This window comes from Vidua macroura, chromosome Z (genome assembly GCF_024509145.1).
Source record: "Vidua macroura isolate BioBank_ID:100142 chromosome Z, ASM2450914v1, whole genome shotgun sequence".
Classification (NCBI taxonomy): domain Eukaryota; kingdom Metazoa; phylum Chordata; class Aves; order Passeriformes; family Viduidae; genus Vidua; species Vidua macroura.
The window spans coordinates 46774867-46795160 of NC_071611.1; the positions used below are offsets into that span (position 1 = coordinate 46774867).

Below are 20294 nucleotides of genomic sequence, written 5' to 3' on the forward strand. Positions count from 1 at the left end.
GATTACTTTCACAACACAGTTGAGACAAACACAAGTTGTTATAAAAGGCTGCTTCAATTATTAGCTATTCATGACAATCTGAGTACACAAGGACAATCAGAGGAAAAAAAGGGAAAGGTTTATACTTCTTTTTAAAATAAACTTTTAATGTGCAATATAGGCATGATCACTACAAGATCTTCCACCTATACGCAATACTATACACTGTTAACACACCACATTTTCACTGTACATTAAAAAAATCTGAGAAGAATATTCCTTCACTGGAAAAATATCATACAATCACTTAAATAAACAGAGACAACATTACAGTGCAAACAAAATCCTGGTTTTATTTATTCTGCAATTACTGAGTACTTTCTAAAAGTCTTTTAGAAAAATAATAAAAAAACCTTCCCATGGACAACCAAAACGTTCCGAGATGATCTCCTCTTACTGATCCAAGAACCTTGATCTGATCCTTGAAGCTGTAATAAGCAGTATACTCATTTGTATGATGCACATTCACATAATTTGTATCAAACAATAGATCCCAACCCAAAATTTGCAGACAGCAAGAAAATGGCACTTGCTGGCTTCATCTGACTTTTGATCAGACCCATGACAAGAAAGGTCTGGTACAATAGTTATCCCCATGAATTAAAGACAAAGTGCTTAAGGAAGCCAGACAAGGCCTTGGTTAATGATGCTATTGGTTTCTACTGGTAATTGCTGTTAGACAGAGTAGGGGCATACTTTTTTTTTCCCTTTAAAGAAGAATAACAGACTATGGAACAGCAATCATGCCAGATTCAATACGCAAAAGAAGAAACAACACATATTTCTGTCCCAAAGGGCATGATAATGTTGCTTGAGCCCACAAAGGCCAAGACTCAGAGCAGATGTCACCTGATTCCTAATCTGTGTGAACTCTGCCACCTTCATAAACTCCTACTCTGGTGAGAGAATATACTAACTTAAAAGTGCCTGTATGCTCTTGTCAGTTGGGTGATGTTAAGAGAGTAAAGAGTTTAGTTTTAGCTTTCATATTTTTCAGTTTCTATGCTGCTTTAGTGTGTAGCTCTGGGCCTCATATTAAGTGTTAGTAAGTTCTCTTCACAGGGTAGGTAGAGAAAACAATTCCATTTCCAGCTTGACTAGGACAACTGATACAAGCTCCAGGCCCAAAAAGTATAAACAACAGTGAATTGAAGAGAGAAAACAAGGAGGATGGAACTTCATAACCTAAACCTATAATTGGACAATTAGCTCCAATATGCTAAGGGACCAAAACTTATAAAAGTGTGAGACCTTGTGACTGGTGGTCCATTTTGTAACCATTTTGGGTTCATCTTGGGTGTAGCCCTGGCCAGGCTCTTACAGTGCCCAAGGTGTATCCTTTAAGGCCTTTTAATAAATACCTACTTTATTCTTTAACTCTGTCTAGCCTCTGTTCTAGATCAGCCTTCTCAAGGCATCAAGTACACGAAAAGGGGATGCTTGTTTTCACTTGGAGAGGAATGTTGTCCTCCACTGAGGCACCCTCCTTGGAAAACTAGAAAACCTATTTCAATGCAGCTTCCAATTCTGGGTAAGACAGACAGTTTGACCCACTACCATTACTGCACAGAAGGACACTGGGCTCTTCACACACATATGATCAACTTCTGTTCAATCTGCATTGGATGCCATTTAAAGAATAAGGCAGGCTTAAAAGGAAACAGAATATTTAGCACCAGTAAGAGTATATGGGTCATCCTTGAGGTTCTTAACAGATTAGACAATACCATGAAGAACTACTTTTACAGGCAGTAAGTGGTTATTCCATCACAATTTTCAGATTTGCACTTCTTTCTAAGCATACATAAAAAAAATAGTAATAGCTAAGAAAGCTGAATTAAATAGCACACAATTTCACAGTCCTATTGCTGTCTGTAAAATACATAACCTGCATATAACCAGTTTGCTACTATACTAGCTGATGGGTTAATTCACAACATTCTAGATGTATGTGGGAGATGGCACAACAAGAGGACTATAAGGCTATAGATTCCCCAATTCCAGCCTGTGTACAATTATAATTTTTCACTTATCTCACTGAATGAGCACACAGAGCATGTAGAAAATATGTCCCAAGTGGATGGGCACTGATTTGGCAGGACTAAGATACAGAGCAGCTTCCCCAGTGCTTCTGGCTGACAGTGACTGAAATACAGCAGGAGGCAGGCTTCTGCTCATGGTGAAAAAGAGCACTGGCCAGAAAGTATGTGCCAATGGGCCTGTGCCTTAAGAATGCCTTGGCAGACCATTGAGACCAGAAAAACAAAATTCTGCTCTGCTACATACTCCAGTTCTCACAGCTGCAAAAGCCATCTTGTGGAAAGACAGTGTGATACACATGTTAGCCTGCTACATCAGTAGGACAGCTGTTTGATCCAGATGAATGAGCAAGTGAAGATTTTGCCTACTAAAGCTTTATAAAAGCCTTTGACCACCCTCATGCATAAATACTAACCCACATATCAAAATTACTTATCCTAACTACTTAAAACATTATGGTGTAACTGCCCCAAACAGAATTAGCTGCCTGTACCTACAAATGAAACTTGCAAATGAAGAGAGTAAACATTGAGATTATTGTACCAAAAAGGATAAAAATATATAACAAACTACTGTTTAATTACATCCCCTATTCATAAGTAAATGACCATGATTTGCTCTCACAAAACTATTTTAAGATTGTGTGTCTAATAGAAGTTCAATATTTCACTACCCCAAGAAACTGCATTAAAAAAATCCCAAACCCATCAAGTTATGTGACCAGAGCCAGAGACTTGCTTGCTAAGCAGCTCCTTCTCAGGTCCATCAAGAACACCCTAGGGTCCCTCAGAGTAAGGTTACTCTTTCTCATGGAGAAGTTTCTCAGGGTAGCAAGAGAATACAAGTTGTTGGTTTTTTACTGCTGAGAAGAACTTGCTGAATCTTCTCAAAACATGAAGAAAGAACTTTTGTTGGGAAGCACTTTCATTCACATAGAAAGTCTGGGAAGGTTATCTGCTCTCCTTGCACTAAAATAAGTGTTCTTTCTCTTACACGGCAATACAATTCTAGAGGCATGCTGCAGCACAAGTGTATCACACACACAGTCCCATAGACAACTCTGCAGAGAGCCCACATTCACAAGACTAAATGCTGCCTCTCTCCATCATAGACTCAAGCTCTAAATTCTGGCAATGAATTCTGTGCAACCCAGCTTATCTCTCACCTCCCAACCACAGGAAGGGGTGAGACTAGGTTATTAGAGAGTCCGTACAGCCACAGGGTAGAGCAAGGACAAGTGTTCTGCTCCTTTGATAGGCAGCTTTTTTGTAGTGTAGTAGTGGATGACTTCAGGAACACTGTCGAAGGGAGGGCTGTTCTGACCCAGGATGTATTTCTCTTTAGTTTTCGTCAGCTTCATATGCATAAAACCTTGACTGCTCCTGCAAGGAAAGCAAAGTGTAAGTTCATGCTTGTGCATAGAGAAGAGGGGCGCAGCACCACAACAAGCTCTCCTTATGGAGGGGAAAGTAGGAGAACAAAATGCCAGTAGTTGCTGGGTGGCAGGCCAAGACAGTGGCCAGACTGACTCCAACTGCTAGTTGCAAATCCCCATGGACAGTTCACCACAAAGACAGCCTAATGTAGTATTTTGTTTTCAGCACCTGTGCTGCCTTGATCCACATCCATGGCTGTCTCACACAGAAAATTATCCAGAGGCATGGCAGAAGACAATCCATTTCCTTCCCATGGCCCCTCTCTCCAGCCCCTTCAATATTTTCCTGTGAACATTTATTTTCACTATAGCCAGTCATTACTTCTGGACCCAAATATCTGTGGTGTTGGCCTGTCAGAGGCCTTAGGGTCCCTTCATAGGTACAAGCAGGCCATGAACCTTGCTTAGCTAGGCAAGACAAGACCTGTCCTGTTCTACCCTGGATGGCTTATCTGTGGATGCCTCAGGGTAGACCTCGCCCATTACACCTGGGCAGCAACTGTCCAGAACAGATCTCTGTGCATAATCTGGTGGCTTCAGGTAGGAAAACTACTCCAGGTAAGCATGTTCCCAAGGTGCATGGCATAGTACTGCTTTAGACTGAGCACTATACTGAGCAAGGACTGCTGTCCTGTGATCTTTCTGCAGGCACTTTCTTTGAGAGAAGGCTCATGATTACACAGCTAGGAGAAGAGTGTCATGGAACTCATGGGAACTGCCCTGCCTGCTCTTGGAAAAGCAACCTGTCCAACAGAATTCCACTCTGATGGGTAGCACCCACACTACCATACAGCACCAGAGGTAAAGTAGGTCTCAGCTCTTCCCAGAAGCAACCCTTCAGTGTCTGCTGTTTTAATATAACATATAGGCTACTTTAAAAGCGTAGAGTTCACCAGGGCAACACAAGTGCAAAGAACAGCTCCTACACATCAAGATGTTAAATGAGGCTTAGAAGGTTTTTACAGCTTGTTTGAGGTACCAATCCCTAACCTTCTAGCTCTGAGGCATTGTTTCTTCTAGGTGTGTCCAGGGACAGAGACAGTAGTGTTAAAATTGGAGTTGGTCTGTGTCAGGGAAAAAACCCAATTCAAGATGACACAGAAAACTGCAGCAGGAAAACAAATTATATTAAAACCAGCTTCTCTAAAATCTGCCATATTCTAGTGAGCAGGTGCAGCGTTCCATTTGTAAGTGCCTGTATTATAACCAAGCTTATATCTTTCAGATGTATTCAACAATTCTCTGACGAAGAGAAACCTGGTGCACAGAAACTATGGCAGGCACTGTAATTATAGCTCTACATGCTTCAAATCATGCTTTAAATATCAATTTCTTAGTGGGAAAATATATCTTTCAAGTAATAATTAATCTCTAAATTATTTCCCTTAAATAAGAGTGACCTCTTTAAATACTTATTATGAGGACAGATGTATTGCTCTCTTTCTTCAGTTGACTATGAATCTGCTTTGCCACAAAATGACTTAAAAGTGTGCAGGTACATTATTGGAATAAGGTGCATGCTAATTTCAGAAGTATGGCAAGGACTGAAGAACGATCTTTTAAGTGCACTTTAGTGCAGAGAAGGAAGAGACACAAACATTTTTTGAACAGGAGTGTTCAGGTTTTGAACAGGAATGCATGTTGTATGAACAAATTGCTACAAGTCATGTATTCATGACAGACAGCTGTTGCTTCCTCAAGAAGGATCTATGTTATATATTCAGGTTTGTGTAGCACATAGTTATTGAGCTCATACAGAAAGAAAACCTGCTATATATCCTGACGGGTGAGCCTTCTGGAAGGCCACATTGTTTGTGAGGGTGAGGGAAAAAGAATGTGAGCTAAAAGTTAGGAATAGCAGGCTAATGGAATGTAGACAAGGCTAATCCATAGCTTCTTCCCTTGGGATGGAACAAACCCAATCAGCAATGCAAGCTGGGTCACAATGGGCCAGAAAAGGAACTATGGTAGGGAGGACACATGGTGGAAAGGAGACTGATACAATGATCTGCCCATGAAGTCTGACTGCAGCCCTGAGTTCTGTAGCAAAGTGCAGCCAGCTGCTGGAAGATAGTGACTACTACTTCTACAGAGCACTTGTGAGACTGCATCTGTAACTGGTGAGAGGGTGTCCCATGATAAAAGGGATGTCAATACTGGAGCATATCCACAGCAGGACCACTATACATGGTCTGGGGATGGGAATACCTGACATACGAGGATAGGCTTGAGGGAATTGTGCCTGTTTAGTCTCCAGGAGAAGAAAAGGTGGGATGGAGGATGTCAGATTGCAATCATCCACTGCCTAAAAGGGAGAGTTACAGAGAAAACAGAAATTTCTCAGTCAACAAGCACAAGCTGCAAGGGAGCTCCCACTAGACACAGGGACTTTTCCTTGTAGGAGTCCTAGAGCCCAGGAACCAGGATAAAGCAGGTGAGAAGGGTTTTATCCTCACAAGTTTTCCAAAGCACTCAGCAGCCTGATAAGCATGTACTGCTTGGAGCAGGGGATTGGACTAGACATCTCCAGAGGTCCATTTTCAACTAGATCTCTCTAGGCAACTGGAAGGTATGTTAAACAGATTTTAAAGCTTTGCAGTGTCTCACACGCAAATTTTCTGTTCACAAAGGAGTAGAACTGAGAGGCAAGAACATTCAGTCAATGAACTGGTTTTGCTTACTGCTAATGTTTGCAGCCACATTGTTAGTGATAGACCTGATCTCTATCCTGGCTACTTTCCTGGCTGTCCAGAACTCTTTAAACTGAGCATTATTTCAGGCTTACTGGTGGATGAAAGCAAAGATTACGTTTTCAAGTGTTTTCCTCCTTCACTCCCTTTCCACCCTCTTTTAGTGTCCAAAAATTACACCATGAAGGTGCTATCTGTCCTCCCTGTTTCAAATGAACTGTCACTGGTTGCAGTTAGACATATCAAACCAGACAATTCTCATCATCTATAATGTAGGACAAATTAAGTTGGAAGAAGATCAACTCAGCAGCTTGAAATCATGCCCTTGAATTAAACCCTTTCAACTGTAAACTATTCTGTGAAACTATTCACATCAATACTAAGGATCCTTCTGTACTGTCTCACCTTCTCTATTTGTCCTTAAAATCTGTCTCACAGTCTCCCCTCTTCTGGTATGCCTGGACTCAGAGAATCAGTGCCTTTAGTAACAGGTAAGGGCAAAATGCATCTGTACGTGATTAATAGCACCAGTGCTGTAGACCAGTGACTAGAATTACAGAGACCATGTCAAAAAGAATCTGGAAGTCATACTCCCTCTTCCTCTCCTCCAAACATTGATTTTAGTATGCAAAGAAATTACAGAAATTTCAGGTAATGACAGGGAAAAAAATCTTAGTGGTTGAAGTGATTGTAAATAAGTTTCTGCTTAGTTTTTGAATCACTGTTGTAGTCTACCTGAACAAGTGCCTGACTGAGTAGGCCTGGTTTTGGAATGACTATTTTTTCAGCTCAGCAACAACTATTAGAATTTGCTAGGCCCAAGCTTTTCAAAGAAAAGAACCTAAATAGTGATCCCAAGTTCACACTGGTGAACACTGCTGAAGAGTCAGTGCCTTATGTGAACCCTGGTGAGAGCCAGTGCCTTGAAGAGACAAGACATACACATTTTGTAAGAGAAGGTGCTGGGACCTGAACTACAGCATGTAATGTTGTTACTGTGTGAATTCTGAATGTCATTGTGGTTTTTCAAATGTTGCAATAACTCTTCACCACATTTGCATTCAATTGACAAACAGTGACAAAACAATGCTACTAGAGACAATATTCTACCCTTTCTTTCCTTTTTGCAACCATTCCTATGAGTTTCAAACACAGAAGAAAATTGCTAATTGCTGATCCCTGCACCAAATTTCTTTGGAACTCTCAAGCACAGATGTTTACACAGACACAAACTTGATACATGACTAATAGTCAGTCACACCTTGTTTAAAATGTTTGGCAACACAACCATAACACCAAGAGACTTTGAATTGCAACCTCCCCACATATTTTCTCTCAGTTTTTAAAACTCAGTGAGGATGGGAAAGGAATTGGGCAGACAATTAATCAGAATGTGCTTTATTGATCTTATGCATGAAGTGTGATAAAAGCAGGTTTAATAAATATTAATGAGATATTAAACCTAGTATTTTTTCCAGGAAATATTAATGGCTTTGATTCAGTGTTTACAATCAGAAAGTTTGGCCAAGTCTTCTGAACCCTATTTTTGCTGAAGAAAGCATTGTTTTGTCAGAACAGATTTTCTGCATTAATTTTGATGAAACGTCACTTGCATAAAGAAAAAAGTAACAATTTTGCAATATCATCAGAAAAAAAAAAGCTAGCAATGTATGAAATATATGTTGTGTTGTTTTTCCATTCTGAAATTATTTTCCATTCCATAATCTTAACTTGTGTTACATGTTGTTACTTTGAACAAAGCCTATGTTTCATGTCAATGTATAGCAACAAAAATAAAATAAACCTCCTCTGAAAAATAAACTCACTGCTTAACTCCAGCAAAAAAAAAAAAAAAAAAACCCTAAAAAACCCCAAAAACAAGAAAATTGAAAAATCATTTACTGGAGACATTAAGAGGCTGGCCTATGAACTGGTTTTCCTGTTTCAGCTTTGCTTTTTCAAGCATATTATACACAACATTGTCATTTTACACCTGAAGGACACTGTCTCCATGATAAAATAAACATCTCTTCCCCTACAAACAAGGTGTAGAAGTGTTAATTTGCACCCAGTGTGTGAAAATCACTACTAAGCCCAGGCTCCATCTGCTGCTTTGAAGGTAGTGAGAATCCTCAGCTTGTTGGATTTTCCACAGATATCACAGAATCCATACTTTCTGCTAACAGACAGGACCTTATTATGGTGTAGGCTAACAACAGACTGGTAATACATTTTAAATACTTTTATTCAACTGCTAATTTAGAGACACATAAAAAATCCCATGACCTCTTTGTAAACTATACTGACAGGAAGAAACTTCTTTTTATAATATTACAAGAGTTACTTCCAAGAACAAAAATCAACAGAAAGGTGAAAGTCCAGCATTTATCCAGAACCCAGAACTACCCAAAGTTTATGTACTCAACTTTGGAAATCAGGACCACTTCTACAGACTGTAATGACAAAAAACCCCTATAGTTTGCAGTTTCCTTTGCTATTCAGGGAAACCACATGCCTGTTTATGAGTCCAGAGGATCAGGATGTCAAAAGGCACCACCCTCTCTGAATTCAGCTCTGTACTTCCAGTGGCTGTGATTGTGCAGGAACTATCTGACAGAACAGAAAGCAATGCCTATTTTTGCTCACAGACTGCACATTTAGTTAACTTGTGAGATAATCCTTATCTAAAATTAAGAACAGCCACATTTCGCAAAACTGAAATGTGAGTCAGGAAATGAAGTTGTGTGGGCACGGTGCACACTGCTGCAAGCCTTGGGAGGGGGAAATCCTGACTCAAAGGATTAGCTAGTAGAGCCCAGTTGGTCCCTGGTCTTCACTGGGCAAGACTGAAACATGATAACCCCATCCTGAGATCCTGTTCTATTGCTACATTAGAAAGGCATCTCTGTGATCTTGATGCTTACTGAAGTAATTGCTGAACACCTAAAACATAAGTATGAAATGGCTCTCCCTCTTTCATTTGCACATCTACTTCTACCTTTTTCACCAGTGTGCTTGTTAGTAAAGAACAGGTCTCAGACAAGGAATTTGAAACCAGGCATTTCAATAGCAGCCAGAAATTTCTGGTTACAACACAGTTACCAGGAGTATGGGTCTCCAATTTTTACCCAGCCTTCTGCAATTATAATTGTGTTTAAGGAAAGAGTGGGTGGGTATGAGCGAGCCAAATATCTACAACCCTGAAGGAATGCAGAGAAGAGGAAACACAGGGAACAATCCAGGGCTGACAGAGGAGATTCAAGACAATGTACAGCTGCTCCTCATGCCTTTGGGATACTTTTGTTCTGGGAAGGTAGATTATATTCTTTTCCTCTTCTGCTGTGCAGAATTTAAATAATGCTGGCAAGGAGGCTTAGCTGTTTGGATCCCAATCCATAGAAAGATGCTTTTAGCTTCAAACACTTGTCACCAACAATACCAATTCCTTGCTTCTAACTGAAATGGGCAACATAAATGTGTACTTCAATAAAACCTTCTCTGATGCCCCCAGAGATAGCTAATCCACATGCAATTAAATTTCACTGGGTAAACTACACCATCTCAAAGCAACATGACATGAGCAACTTAAACTACCTCAATGACTGTTTTATACACAGATGCATTTTAATTTAGCAATAAAGCTATTTTCACACTCATTTCATTATATTTGTAATGATAATTTTTGGATTTTGAACCAGACAGATATCTCACACAAATTCCCCATGCAAGTCAAGTCTGTCTGGCTCTCTCAATGTCCACAGAACATAAAAAGACTTCCTGCTATTGGAAAAAATGGTCTTCAGAGATGTCTCCATTATGAAATATTCAGTTATATTAAAAGAAAATGAGCAAGCTCTACCATCTTTTCACTTTTCAAATACAGGTAATGTTTGGGTAGATTCTCATTGCTGTGTTTGGGAAACAATCTTTTGTTATTAGAGACAAGAAAACTAAAAAACTAGAATGAAGTGGTTTGAGTTTGGTTTTTGCTTTCTGTTTTGTTTTTAGAAAAACCTTGTCACATGAAACAGAGGATTGTAAATCACTGTTACTTAATCTCAGTACAAAAACAAGGTGTGATTCTTACTATTTCCCTGAAGCAGAAATGAAACATTTAACCGAAAAAAAAGCTAACTCACACATGGTACTAAAGGTCCCTAAGAAGCACAAACACACCTAATAGACAATGGAAACAGTGTAGTTCTGTCCAAACAGACTACAAAAGGATACTAAAGGCATGATCTCAGCTGTCCAAAGTAGCAAAATATAATTTTAACTGTCACCTTTTCCTCTGGAAGTTGTGCTCTAGCAGAAAAACAAGAATCACTGGGCTAATGCAAGAATTAAATGAAATACTTTTAAAAATAGGTCATATTCCAAGACTTAGAATTTAAGAGAAAATTTAGGCCTGAGGGAATATTTATATCATAGCTTGTGCCATTAATGCTTCAGTGTTTGAAAATATCTAGAAGACACCTATATCAGAGTATACAAAGATCAAATTACAAAAGAGATAACAGGAACTCAACCACGATTCTAAAGCAGATATGTTCCAACTCAAAGCAAACCTCTGCATTACAGAGAGATCCCAAAAATAATAGCAGAGGAATAATGATTTAAAATATACTCCTACAAAATATTTTTCTTCTCAAGTCCTAGAACGGAATTTTAAACTTATAAAAAAAAGGATCTGCTTTGGTGCCATTTAAAAAAACATTTGTTACAACCAGGTATCACCATCATCCCAGCAGTAAAATGTGTTTTCAGAGCAGACCTGTGAAGAAATGGCATAAATGCCAAACTCACAGGAGTAATGCCTGTGAAAAGGGCAAGCTGGCCTGTACCCTAGACCTACTTGGAAGGTTAGGTGTTGCATCTGTCACTCTTGTAACCACTCCCTGCCAACTCCTGAGGATTCCATGCCCGTCACCCCATTCCCGCGGTCCCAGTCGCCCCGTGTCCACCCCTGCTGTGTTCCCATTGGTCGCTGTAGTACACGTCATTGCCATGGCGTCTGTATTCATTGGGCGGGAGGACTCCCCATCCCACCCCTATATCATCCCGCTCCCCCCCCCCCCCCCAGTCCCGGTGCCACTTTCGTCCACGCAAGGTTGGGAGCGGGCTGCGGCCTGTACATCGCGGCTCTCGCAGCCAATAAAGCATCCAGCCGCCACGCGGACGGATTTGGACTTTTTCCCTGCCTCTTCGTTTCCTCCCTCGCACCGACGGCAAAGCGTGACCAGCAGCCCGCCCTGGAGTGCAGCAGCAGAAGCGCCCAGAAATCGCGGCAAGCGCCGGCCCCGATGAGAAGCCGAAATGCCCAAGCCGCGCACTTGAGAGCTGACCAGGGCCGAGAAAAGTAACGCACTGCTGCTGTTAGGTTCCACATCAGACCCTATCCTGCATGAAGGAAAGAAAGGAAACATTTCTCTTTGCACCTGTACAGCCTATACCAAGGCAAAGGGGCTTTTTTTTCTCTGGCACACAAAACCTTGACAATCTTCCTCAGCTAGAAAATGAAGTGAACTTATAATCCTGTCATGGGTGGGAGAGGTAGGCTAGATGATCTTTGATCCTCCCTTCCAACCCCAACTGTTTATGAATTTTTATTATGTTATGTTGAAGACATCTGTAATGCACCCTGCTCAGCCTAAGCTAGGTAAGGCAAATTCAGAGCAGTGCTAAGACTGGAATACTGCTAATTTTCCTAATTCTATAGATCTTTCACCCTCAATCCTTGGCTTTTTACTTCAAAATGCTGTACAGCTTTACTCCAGTAAAGCACACAAAACAAAATAAATAAAATCCCCAAACAATACAGTTCCTTACTCAGCCTAAAGCAGAAGCAGCAGGAGCATTTCAAATTAAAATAAGAAAAAAAAAAATAATCCAAGTTTATTTAGTTAAATGGACACCAAATGAAGACTAAAAATCTCTTAATATCTCCAGATAGGAAGGTACTAATTCAGTGGCTGTAACTATACATCATGTAGTCCCAAACACTCTGGAGTCCTTTGGAGCTAAAACAGTGCAGCAACAAACTGAATTATTTTCTCATATGGCACCATAGAAGTTAGGGCTTATAAATACATTTACTGTGTTTTACTAACAAGTACTTACTTCAGTGAAAGAGAATAGTCATGCTTGCTTGTTTGACTATTTCTTACAAGATAGCTACACTCCTTACATAAACGTAACAGGTTTTCTGCATCTGTCCGACTGATTGCTCCATGATACCATCTAGAAAAAAGCAAAGAGCTTAATAAACACACAGAAATATTCCCACTCATACTGCTTTCACTACTTTTCTGTTTAAGGTGTGAATTGTTATCAATAGCACATGGATACCTTTAATATCTAATATATTATGGATAAAGAGCACTGGATGAAGTTATTACAAATTGTGGAAGCTTCTCATTCCCGTCAGCTGAGGGGAAAAACCTCAGATCAGGAAACCACGCAATAAGATTGGCGTACATATTTATGTAAGAAATTCCCATTTAGAGAAACACATTATAATCTGTCTTGCAAACAGATCCATGATATACAATTTGCTCTATTTCATCCCTGGGATATATCAATTTTTAAACTAATACACAAAATAAACAACAAGAGCAAAGAAACTGAAGATCATACATGGAGAATATGAACAGTTAACAGTGGAAAAGATTTGCTAAAACAAATCTTTGAAAAAGGAGATGAGTTATAAAGTGTGAAAATCTATCAAAAAGGCACATTCTAAACAGAGCTGTGGCAATTCTGAGAGCTTTAGATAAATCTCTAGTGGATCTGTGGAGTGGATGTGAACAACTCAGGGAAAAAAGGAAATTGAGTGAGGAGAGGTGGGTCCTTCATTGAACTAGCCACTGCCAACACAGAAGCTTCCCAGTGCATGCTGCTCTGTATCAGGTTTCAAAACCTCAGACTCTACAAGTAAGCTCTTTGACCCTTCCCTAAGTTTCCAGAGCAGTGTACTGCATCTAACCTTGTACTGTGTCAAATGTAGCTCTGAGGAAGATCTCTCCCTCCCTGCAATTGCCAGCTGCACTTTGAAACACTGTGTGACACTACCACATCTGCCAAAGCAAGACAATGAACACATCAGAAGTGCTCTCTGTTCTTACCAGGAACTGTTGCTTGCTTAGTGTAAAAGAGTTTCATTCCATTTGTTCTTACTCTAAGAAAGATGCTCCAACTAAAAGATAGGTGAATAAAGACCAGATAAGCCTCTTTGACAGAAATCATGCCCTTAACTGCCTTTTACTGGTGTCTCCATTGTCAAATCTGATGACTGTGCTAAAAAAATAAAGTTGGTGCCCAACTTAAAAATTCATTGAGTGCTTGATTAAAACCTAAGTCTGCATTAGAGGGAACAAGAGGTTGTACTTTGTATAGTCAAGACAGACTAGAAAGGGAGGCCCTGACAGCTTAATCACTTCGCAAATAAGATGGAGACACAGATACAAATGATTTCAGGCAGTCTCCTTCTCATCTCCCACTAGATATTTACTGGTGAAGGATATTTCTTAACGAGCAATTTAAAGACTAGATTGCCTTCTGAGTGTGGCAGAATAATATTAACGCAAGTGTGAATCAAGAAATGGATTTGGGAGAATTTAAAAACTTTTCCTATTAGCTACAATTATCTTTATTTTCTTTTCTCCCCAAAGGGCCAAATAAAACGAAAGTGAACTATTACCTTACAAAAGTAAGGGAGATGCCGAACTCTGATATTCAGAGAGAAATGGAAAAAGAACACAGGGCTGGTTTGAGGAAGAAAAACCTGCTTTTAAGAGTTGAAAGTAAAACCGTGGATGAGACAACATCTGATTCAGATGTGATGTCTGGAAGCTGTTTTGGCTACACCTGACAGTAAGCAGCAGTATCCAGAAGTGTAATTGTTTGTGAGTCTCATGCCCATGTAATTGGGACACACTGATTGCTCCTGTTCCAGCTACCTAGTGTGATAAGCAAAATGTGATAATCAGCTTTAAGTTCCTGAGAGATTTGCTGTTCAACTGTATTGGGTCTGTTTGTCCTGGGTGTGCTCATTTTTTGGAATGTCAGCATATAAGCATTTGTGAAGTAAGGTCAAAAATTCAAACATCAGTGATGTAGTTTTAAAGTGTAATAACAGCTTGTGAAAGACACCAGTGCAAAAGTATGGAACAACCTGAATGTCTTCTAAGATAGCATGGAAAACACATGCACACAATGCATACCTGAAAACAAAATTCTAACATAATCACACACTTTGACCCTTAACAGGATCTCCTCCCAAGTTTCTAAGTACCCTGATTGTGGTTTACAGAATGCTCTTCCTGATGCCCCTTACTTTGTCAAAGGTCAGGTTTCAGCCACGAAGGGGCCACAGCTCCACTGAAGAAAGGAGAGCAGCATCAATTATACAGTAAGTATAGTAAGTTATTACAGCTTATATAATGCACAACACTACTCTGTTTCTGAGTTAGAGCAAAATGGGAAACCACAAGATCTTGATTATAAGGCTGGGAGGGATTCATTTTCAATAAGACAATGGAAACAGCAGAACACACTTTTTTCTTTACACTGTTATTGAGGAAATAGAACAAATTACATTGATTCCCCTGGGTCCGTGAGTTAATAAGTTCATAGTTACAGATTCCTCAGTCACAAGTAACTAAAAATATTTTCTTAATATACTAACTCACCTTGGTATTTCTGCCTGTTTGGGGAATATCCTAACCTACTCATCCACTTGCCAATTTGTGTGCATCCTTTTCTTTAGATCTTGTATTCCTTTCTGCAAAAACAGACTCCGCTTTTGCAGTAAAAGAAGGAAGGGTTTGGCATGTGTTGTGGAGATGTCTCAAACTACTAAAACAAGTAATTTGAATTATTATGAATCATCTATGGTAAAATAAATGCGGAGTATTTCACTTTATGATGCATCATTGTTAACTGCATTCATTAGGTTTGATCCATCATGCTGAAGAAACAAAAAAAACCCTCATGTCACTGACATTTGAATAGTTAAGAAGAAAAAACTAGACCTGCAGTTTTCAATTGTAACATTTAACTGCAGTTATACTAAAAGACAGAACACCACCACAGCATATATGAGTCAAAAATTAGGTAACAGAAACTCACCTTCCTGCAGGTATTTTCAATGTATAAGCTGGAACTACCCGACTTGGAGGACCAAATTTATAGTTAAATTTACAGCCTTTTAGTTATTTACCTAACAGTATCAGTGACTGATTTCACAATAATGGTTGTTGCTACTTCCTCTATTGGAGATAAGTATACAATCAGTCAATGGGCAGATAGTTCAAAGGCTGAGGTTAATTAGACGGAACATGACAACATGCAGATGATATTATCTGTTTCAAACTTAAGCTTCCAAATACTGCCTGAAAAATAGAATGTCAAAGGAAAAGCAATTTCTGGAACTACCTTCTCTCAAACATGAGGAGAGGATTCCCTCCTACTGAGGGCTCTAAGTGTAAAAGTGTTAATCCTCTCAATACCACTAGCATTAAGGAAAAAAGTATTCTCACAAAGTGCATACTCACATCCATGCCTTCCCTCTCCAGCGCAAATAAATTCTACCTCTAACCCAGAATGACAGTTTCTGGAGTGGACTGCCTTCAGGGATTCAAGACACAGCTTATCACTTTATTGCATGAATCCACTGGCTTCTCAGTGACCAGGAGTATCAGTTTAACTTTTGTAAATTGCTCTACTTTTTCACTTTTCAGGATTTTTCTCTGTGTAGCAGGAATTCTGGCCCCTTCTGTGAGGCTGCACCTTTGGTATGATACAGGACAGTGGGTCATTCCATCACACAAGCCAGTCTGCCCAAACTATTCAAAGAAGGGAATTAATAAGAAAGGACAGGGCCCACTCTTGTGGATACCCTACATTTACTACAGGGAATTCATCCGGAAGCTGAATTTGAAGCTGATAGAAGTGCATTTAAATGTCGCCCTCAAGTTTGATAGCACAAGGATAGAAATAATAATCTGTTTTCTGAAAGCTGTTTAAGTGGTCTTATCATTCTCTCCCTGGAAGAGAATCACTGCCAGATGCAAGGCAAATCTGACGTATTAGAAACATGCTCTGCAGCCACAAATGTATTGGATTATGCACTTTTAAAAAGAATTTGGTTACATGTGATATACAACTTTTTTCCCCTAATGCAGTATAAACAACAAGGTTGAAAATGGAATAACTGAACATAGTTGACAGATAAAATTCACTGTTCCTGAGATGAGTTTCCTGTTTAACACTATTTTGCTCCCCCACAAAAATTACTTACACTTTGTGGGATTAGTAAGAGTAAGTCTTTGGGGTTTTAAGGATACTGAGGAGGGAAGCTGAACAACAGGATCTGGGTGCTTACTGCTCCTGTAAGTGGGGAGGCAAAGAGCTAGAGAGCAATTACTGTGCTTACTTACATCTGCTTTTCCAGTTGAATAGTTGGATCTATTCTCTCTCCCAGGATCCCACAAAATTCTGGACTGCCATGTTTGATAGGTTTAAAGCCTCCTCCAGGTGCTCTTGACTGCATGTGCTGGTCATTTGAGGGAGAATGAGATGCTTGCCATTTCCCACTTCCATTAAACTGGGCTGCAAGATACACAAGAATTACCTCTCCAGGCAAGGTTAGCAAGGACCAAAAGAGTTGTAGCACTTAGAGTGGTTGTCACACCCCACAGAGAATAAGCATATACCCACTAGCATTAAGATGCTTTATCTACAAAGTTATATGCATCATATAAAGTTTTTCTTACTATGCAGAGTACAGTCCTAAAACTCTCGTGTTTTTCCAGTAATAAAATTCACACTCTTCTAAACCTTCTCATAGTATTTACTGCTTGACATTTGATATTTTGATCCTCCAGAGTTGATGCTGTTAAACAAGTAACAGTAACAAGCCATCAGTCACCTGCCATAATTCCAAAAAGAAGTAAGTGTGAACATCAGTCTGCCTCAGGTTATGTGGTATCATCCTAACAGTGACGTGGGGGCAAATCAGGCAGCTAACATCCATATCAGAAATAGTGTCAATCAGCAAAGAATTAACAGTGCATCCACTCACACATGGCTGGCACAAAGCTTTTGCCTTTAAATTCTAGGAAGCAGATGACAAAAGAAAAATAGCCTTTAATCATTTCTCTCACTAACTACATTATTCCAAGAAAAGAAATACAACTTATTTTGCAAAGATGTAATTTGTTAGAACACTGCAACACCTGTAGCCAAGCACATACTAATTATGTCAGTATTCTCATTCTACACTTACAGATTCCACATAGCTACAATTAAAAAAAAATACTAAAGGACAGAATGTTGACAGGAACAGTGAAAGAATCTACCCACACCATATTCCTGACTCTCATTGCCTTCTCTGGTTTGCCACTTCATCAAAAACTAACATTTCCAGCTGCAAATGATTGTATATTAAGGCCGTCTAGTGAGGATCAGACAGAGAGCCTTCACTGTGTCAGGAGGTAAAAATCACAGTGCTCACAAGCACAAACAGCTCAATCAGCCCCTTTGTGAGTTTCAACAGCAATCCTGGAGAAATATGTTACAAGGAAAACTGAAGGGACTCCCTACAAAACTTATAGACCTCATGCACTTAAAAGTGAACTTACTATAACACAAAGCCAAGTAGGCATGTGGGTAACAGAATTAAGTGTTTTAAAGCAGATGGCTGCAATGTTCAAGTTCAAAAAGAGAATGCACAGAGATGTTGGATGAGGAAAGTGTTTTGAAGCTATTTTTAAAAATTTATTTATGCTTTTGTCATGAAGCTTAGGACACTTCCAAATTCCCCCTCTACTCAGAGAAAGTAGGCACAAATTTTTATTGCAAAATTTGGGCAAACGTATTCAATCACATTCCTAAGTATGCACGGTGGAAATATGCTGATTCTTTCTTAATATAAACTCAGATTTAACCTCATTACTGAATAATAAAAGCTGATCAGCATAACAAAGAGAAACACTGCATGTGGATACTTGCCCATGACATATATGAGCAGTATTATTTTAACTCTAAGAAAAACACCCGGATGTAACTTGGGTACTCTCTGAAAACCAGTGAGCTTATTGTCACCTTCTGAACAAGGAACATCTTTCAAACATCAAAAAATTCAGTTCACATGACTGTTAACAACATATCATTACAACACAATATCAAAGAATGGCTTTAGTTGGAAGTGGCATTAATGATTATTTAGTTGCAAACCCCTAAGAGCAGGGAGATGCCAGCATAGGCAGTGATGTCACATTATTCAGAGCCCCATCCAACCTGGCTTTGAACTGTTCCAGGGAAGGGCCATCCACAATGTCACACACAGCAACCTGCTCCATTGCTTCACCATTTTTGACTAAAAAATTTCTTCCTAACATCTAATGTAAATTGCTCTTCTTTTAGTTTAAAACCATTCCCTCTTTTTTTATCTCTATATGCTTGTGTAAAAAATCACTAACATGATGATAAGAGGTAGGAACTATTCTCCAAAACCAGGACAAAGTCAAATTTCAGATGCTTTTGAATGTTGGGGCAGATTAAAGTGACAAGTGTGATACCCAGTCTGGTACCTACTGACCCAGTGCTGTAGTCAGGCTGCTATGAATCCTCTTTTGGCTGCTATAAATCCTCTTTTAAACAAAGCTAAAGTATATCCAGCCACTGCAGTTATGGAACTGACTGCAATACCTGACACTTCCAAACTCTCCATGTGGCCTCTCTTCCACTACCCTGTAATTCCTGCCCTAGCCCTGTGACAGTGGCATGCCAGAACTCCCTTGCTTTAGGTCACTCAGGGTCCTAGGCAACACCTTTCCATTCAACAGCAGTAGAAGCCAGAAAAATTTTGGCATTTATAAAACCTTCCTTGAAACCATGATCAGAGCTGGAAACTACTACCAAATGGCCCTCTTGACCATTGAGACCCTCTTTGTAGGAGCGGGTCACATATTCTGTAAAGCAATACTAAGATTGGCTTTACAGACTTCACAAGCATTTCCTTTACCCAAAGGTTTTCTGTGCCCACACGACAGTTTGAAGAGGACAGATTTCTTATGAACTCACGGGAACCAGTGTCAGTGTGACATTCTTCAATGGGCCCTCCAGTGCCCATGCTATCTTCTATCTATCCAGTGGGCTCTCCCTAGTGTTATCTCCTTTTCTAGCCAGACTTGTGTACCTGGAAGCTACTTTGTTCCTGTTACTTTTCCAGCCTCAACTCTACTGGGCAAACCAGTCTGCCCAGCTTAGCAGAAGTTCTAAGAAGACCTGCTTGCTTCCCGTAAAAGTAATCAAAAACACATTTTAGCTTCAGCTGGACAGCCTCCAATAAAACAACCCCAAATTTGTTTGTGAAAGCACTCCAGCTGCAGACAGTCAAAATGCTGCATTCCAGTTCTGCTACACAGAGACACATCTTTTAGCACAGCAAAATCCATAGGCTATGTACATCTTGCTCCATCCACAACGCCAGCATGACACCAGCCTCAGGCCCATCCTTAGGAGTCAGAGCACACACACAGTGCCCTCAGCCTCAGCCTTTTCATAGTTTGTGCACTTTCATTCTGACAAATCTCAAAGTCCAAGTTGGAGATAAACAGGTTTTAGCTATGCTTCAGCAAAAAATCTTGAAATCATGGCAGAAGAACAATTTTTTTCCTTCAAAGACTTACATGAGTAATTAGGTTCATGCTAATTCTAGTGTTGCTGGTGATTTTGGTTTGTTTCTACAGTCAAAAACATTTCCTGCATAAGTCTCTGTGTCTGCAATTCTCATCACAAATATATGTTGCTCCCTCCAGATGAATTTCACAAAATAGGAGTTTCAGCAGAGGGTCCATCCAGGATCTCAACAGTTCCATGGAACTGGGAGATGGTAATTGTGGGGCTGTAAAGTGGGACTTACCCATTGCTAGAATTTTTAACAGTTAGACCAACACTGCACTTTTCAGAAAAATCCACCTCAGCTAAGAACTGAAAAAACCCTTTCCTGGGCTACACTATGGAACCACTGACAAAGTCAGAAGAGCACTTCATACATCTCAGCAGGCGGTCAACACGTCTCCATT

The 20294-nt window shown here is 39.8% G+C and overlaps 1 protein-coding gene across 1 annotated transcript in view; it reads right to left on the reverse strand.

Annotated features, from left to right (window-relative positions):
* Positions 1 to 315: 315 nt before the first annotated feature.
* Positions 316 to 20294, reverse strand: part of SHB (SH2 domain containing adaptor protein B) — a 57988-nt gene continuing 38009 nt past the window's right edge. Inside the window, exons 4-6 of the mRNA XM_054004259.1 lie at positions 16644 to 16815; positions 12325 to 12444; positions 316 to 3461 (exon numbers count right to left, since the gene is read on the reverse strand). Coding sequence (XP_053860234.1) covers positions 3278 to 3461; positions 12325 to 12444; positions 16644 to 16815 — 476 coding nt within the window. The 3' untranslated portion in view covers positions 316 to 3277. The remainder of the gene's footprint in view (positions 3462 to 12324; positions 12445 to 16643; positions 16816 to 20294) is intronic.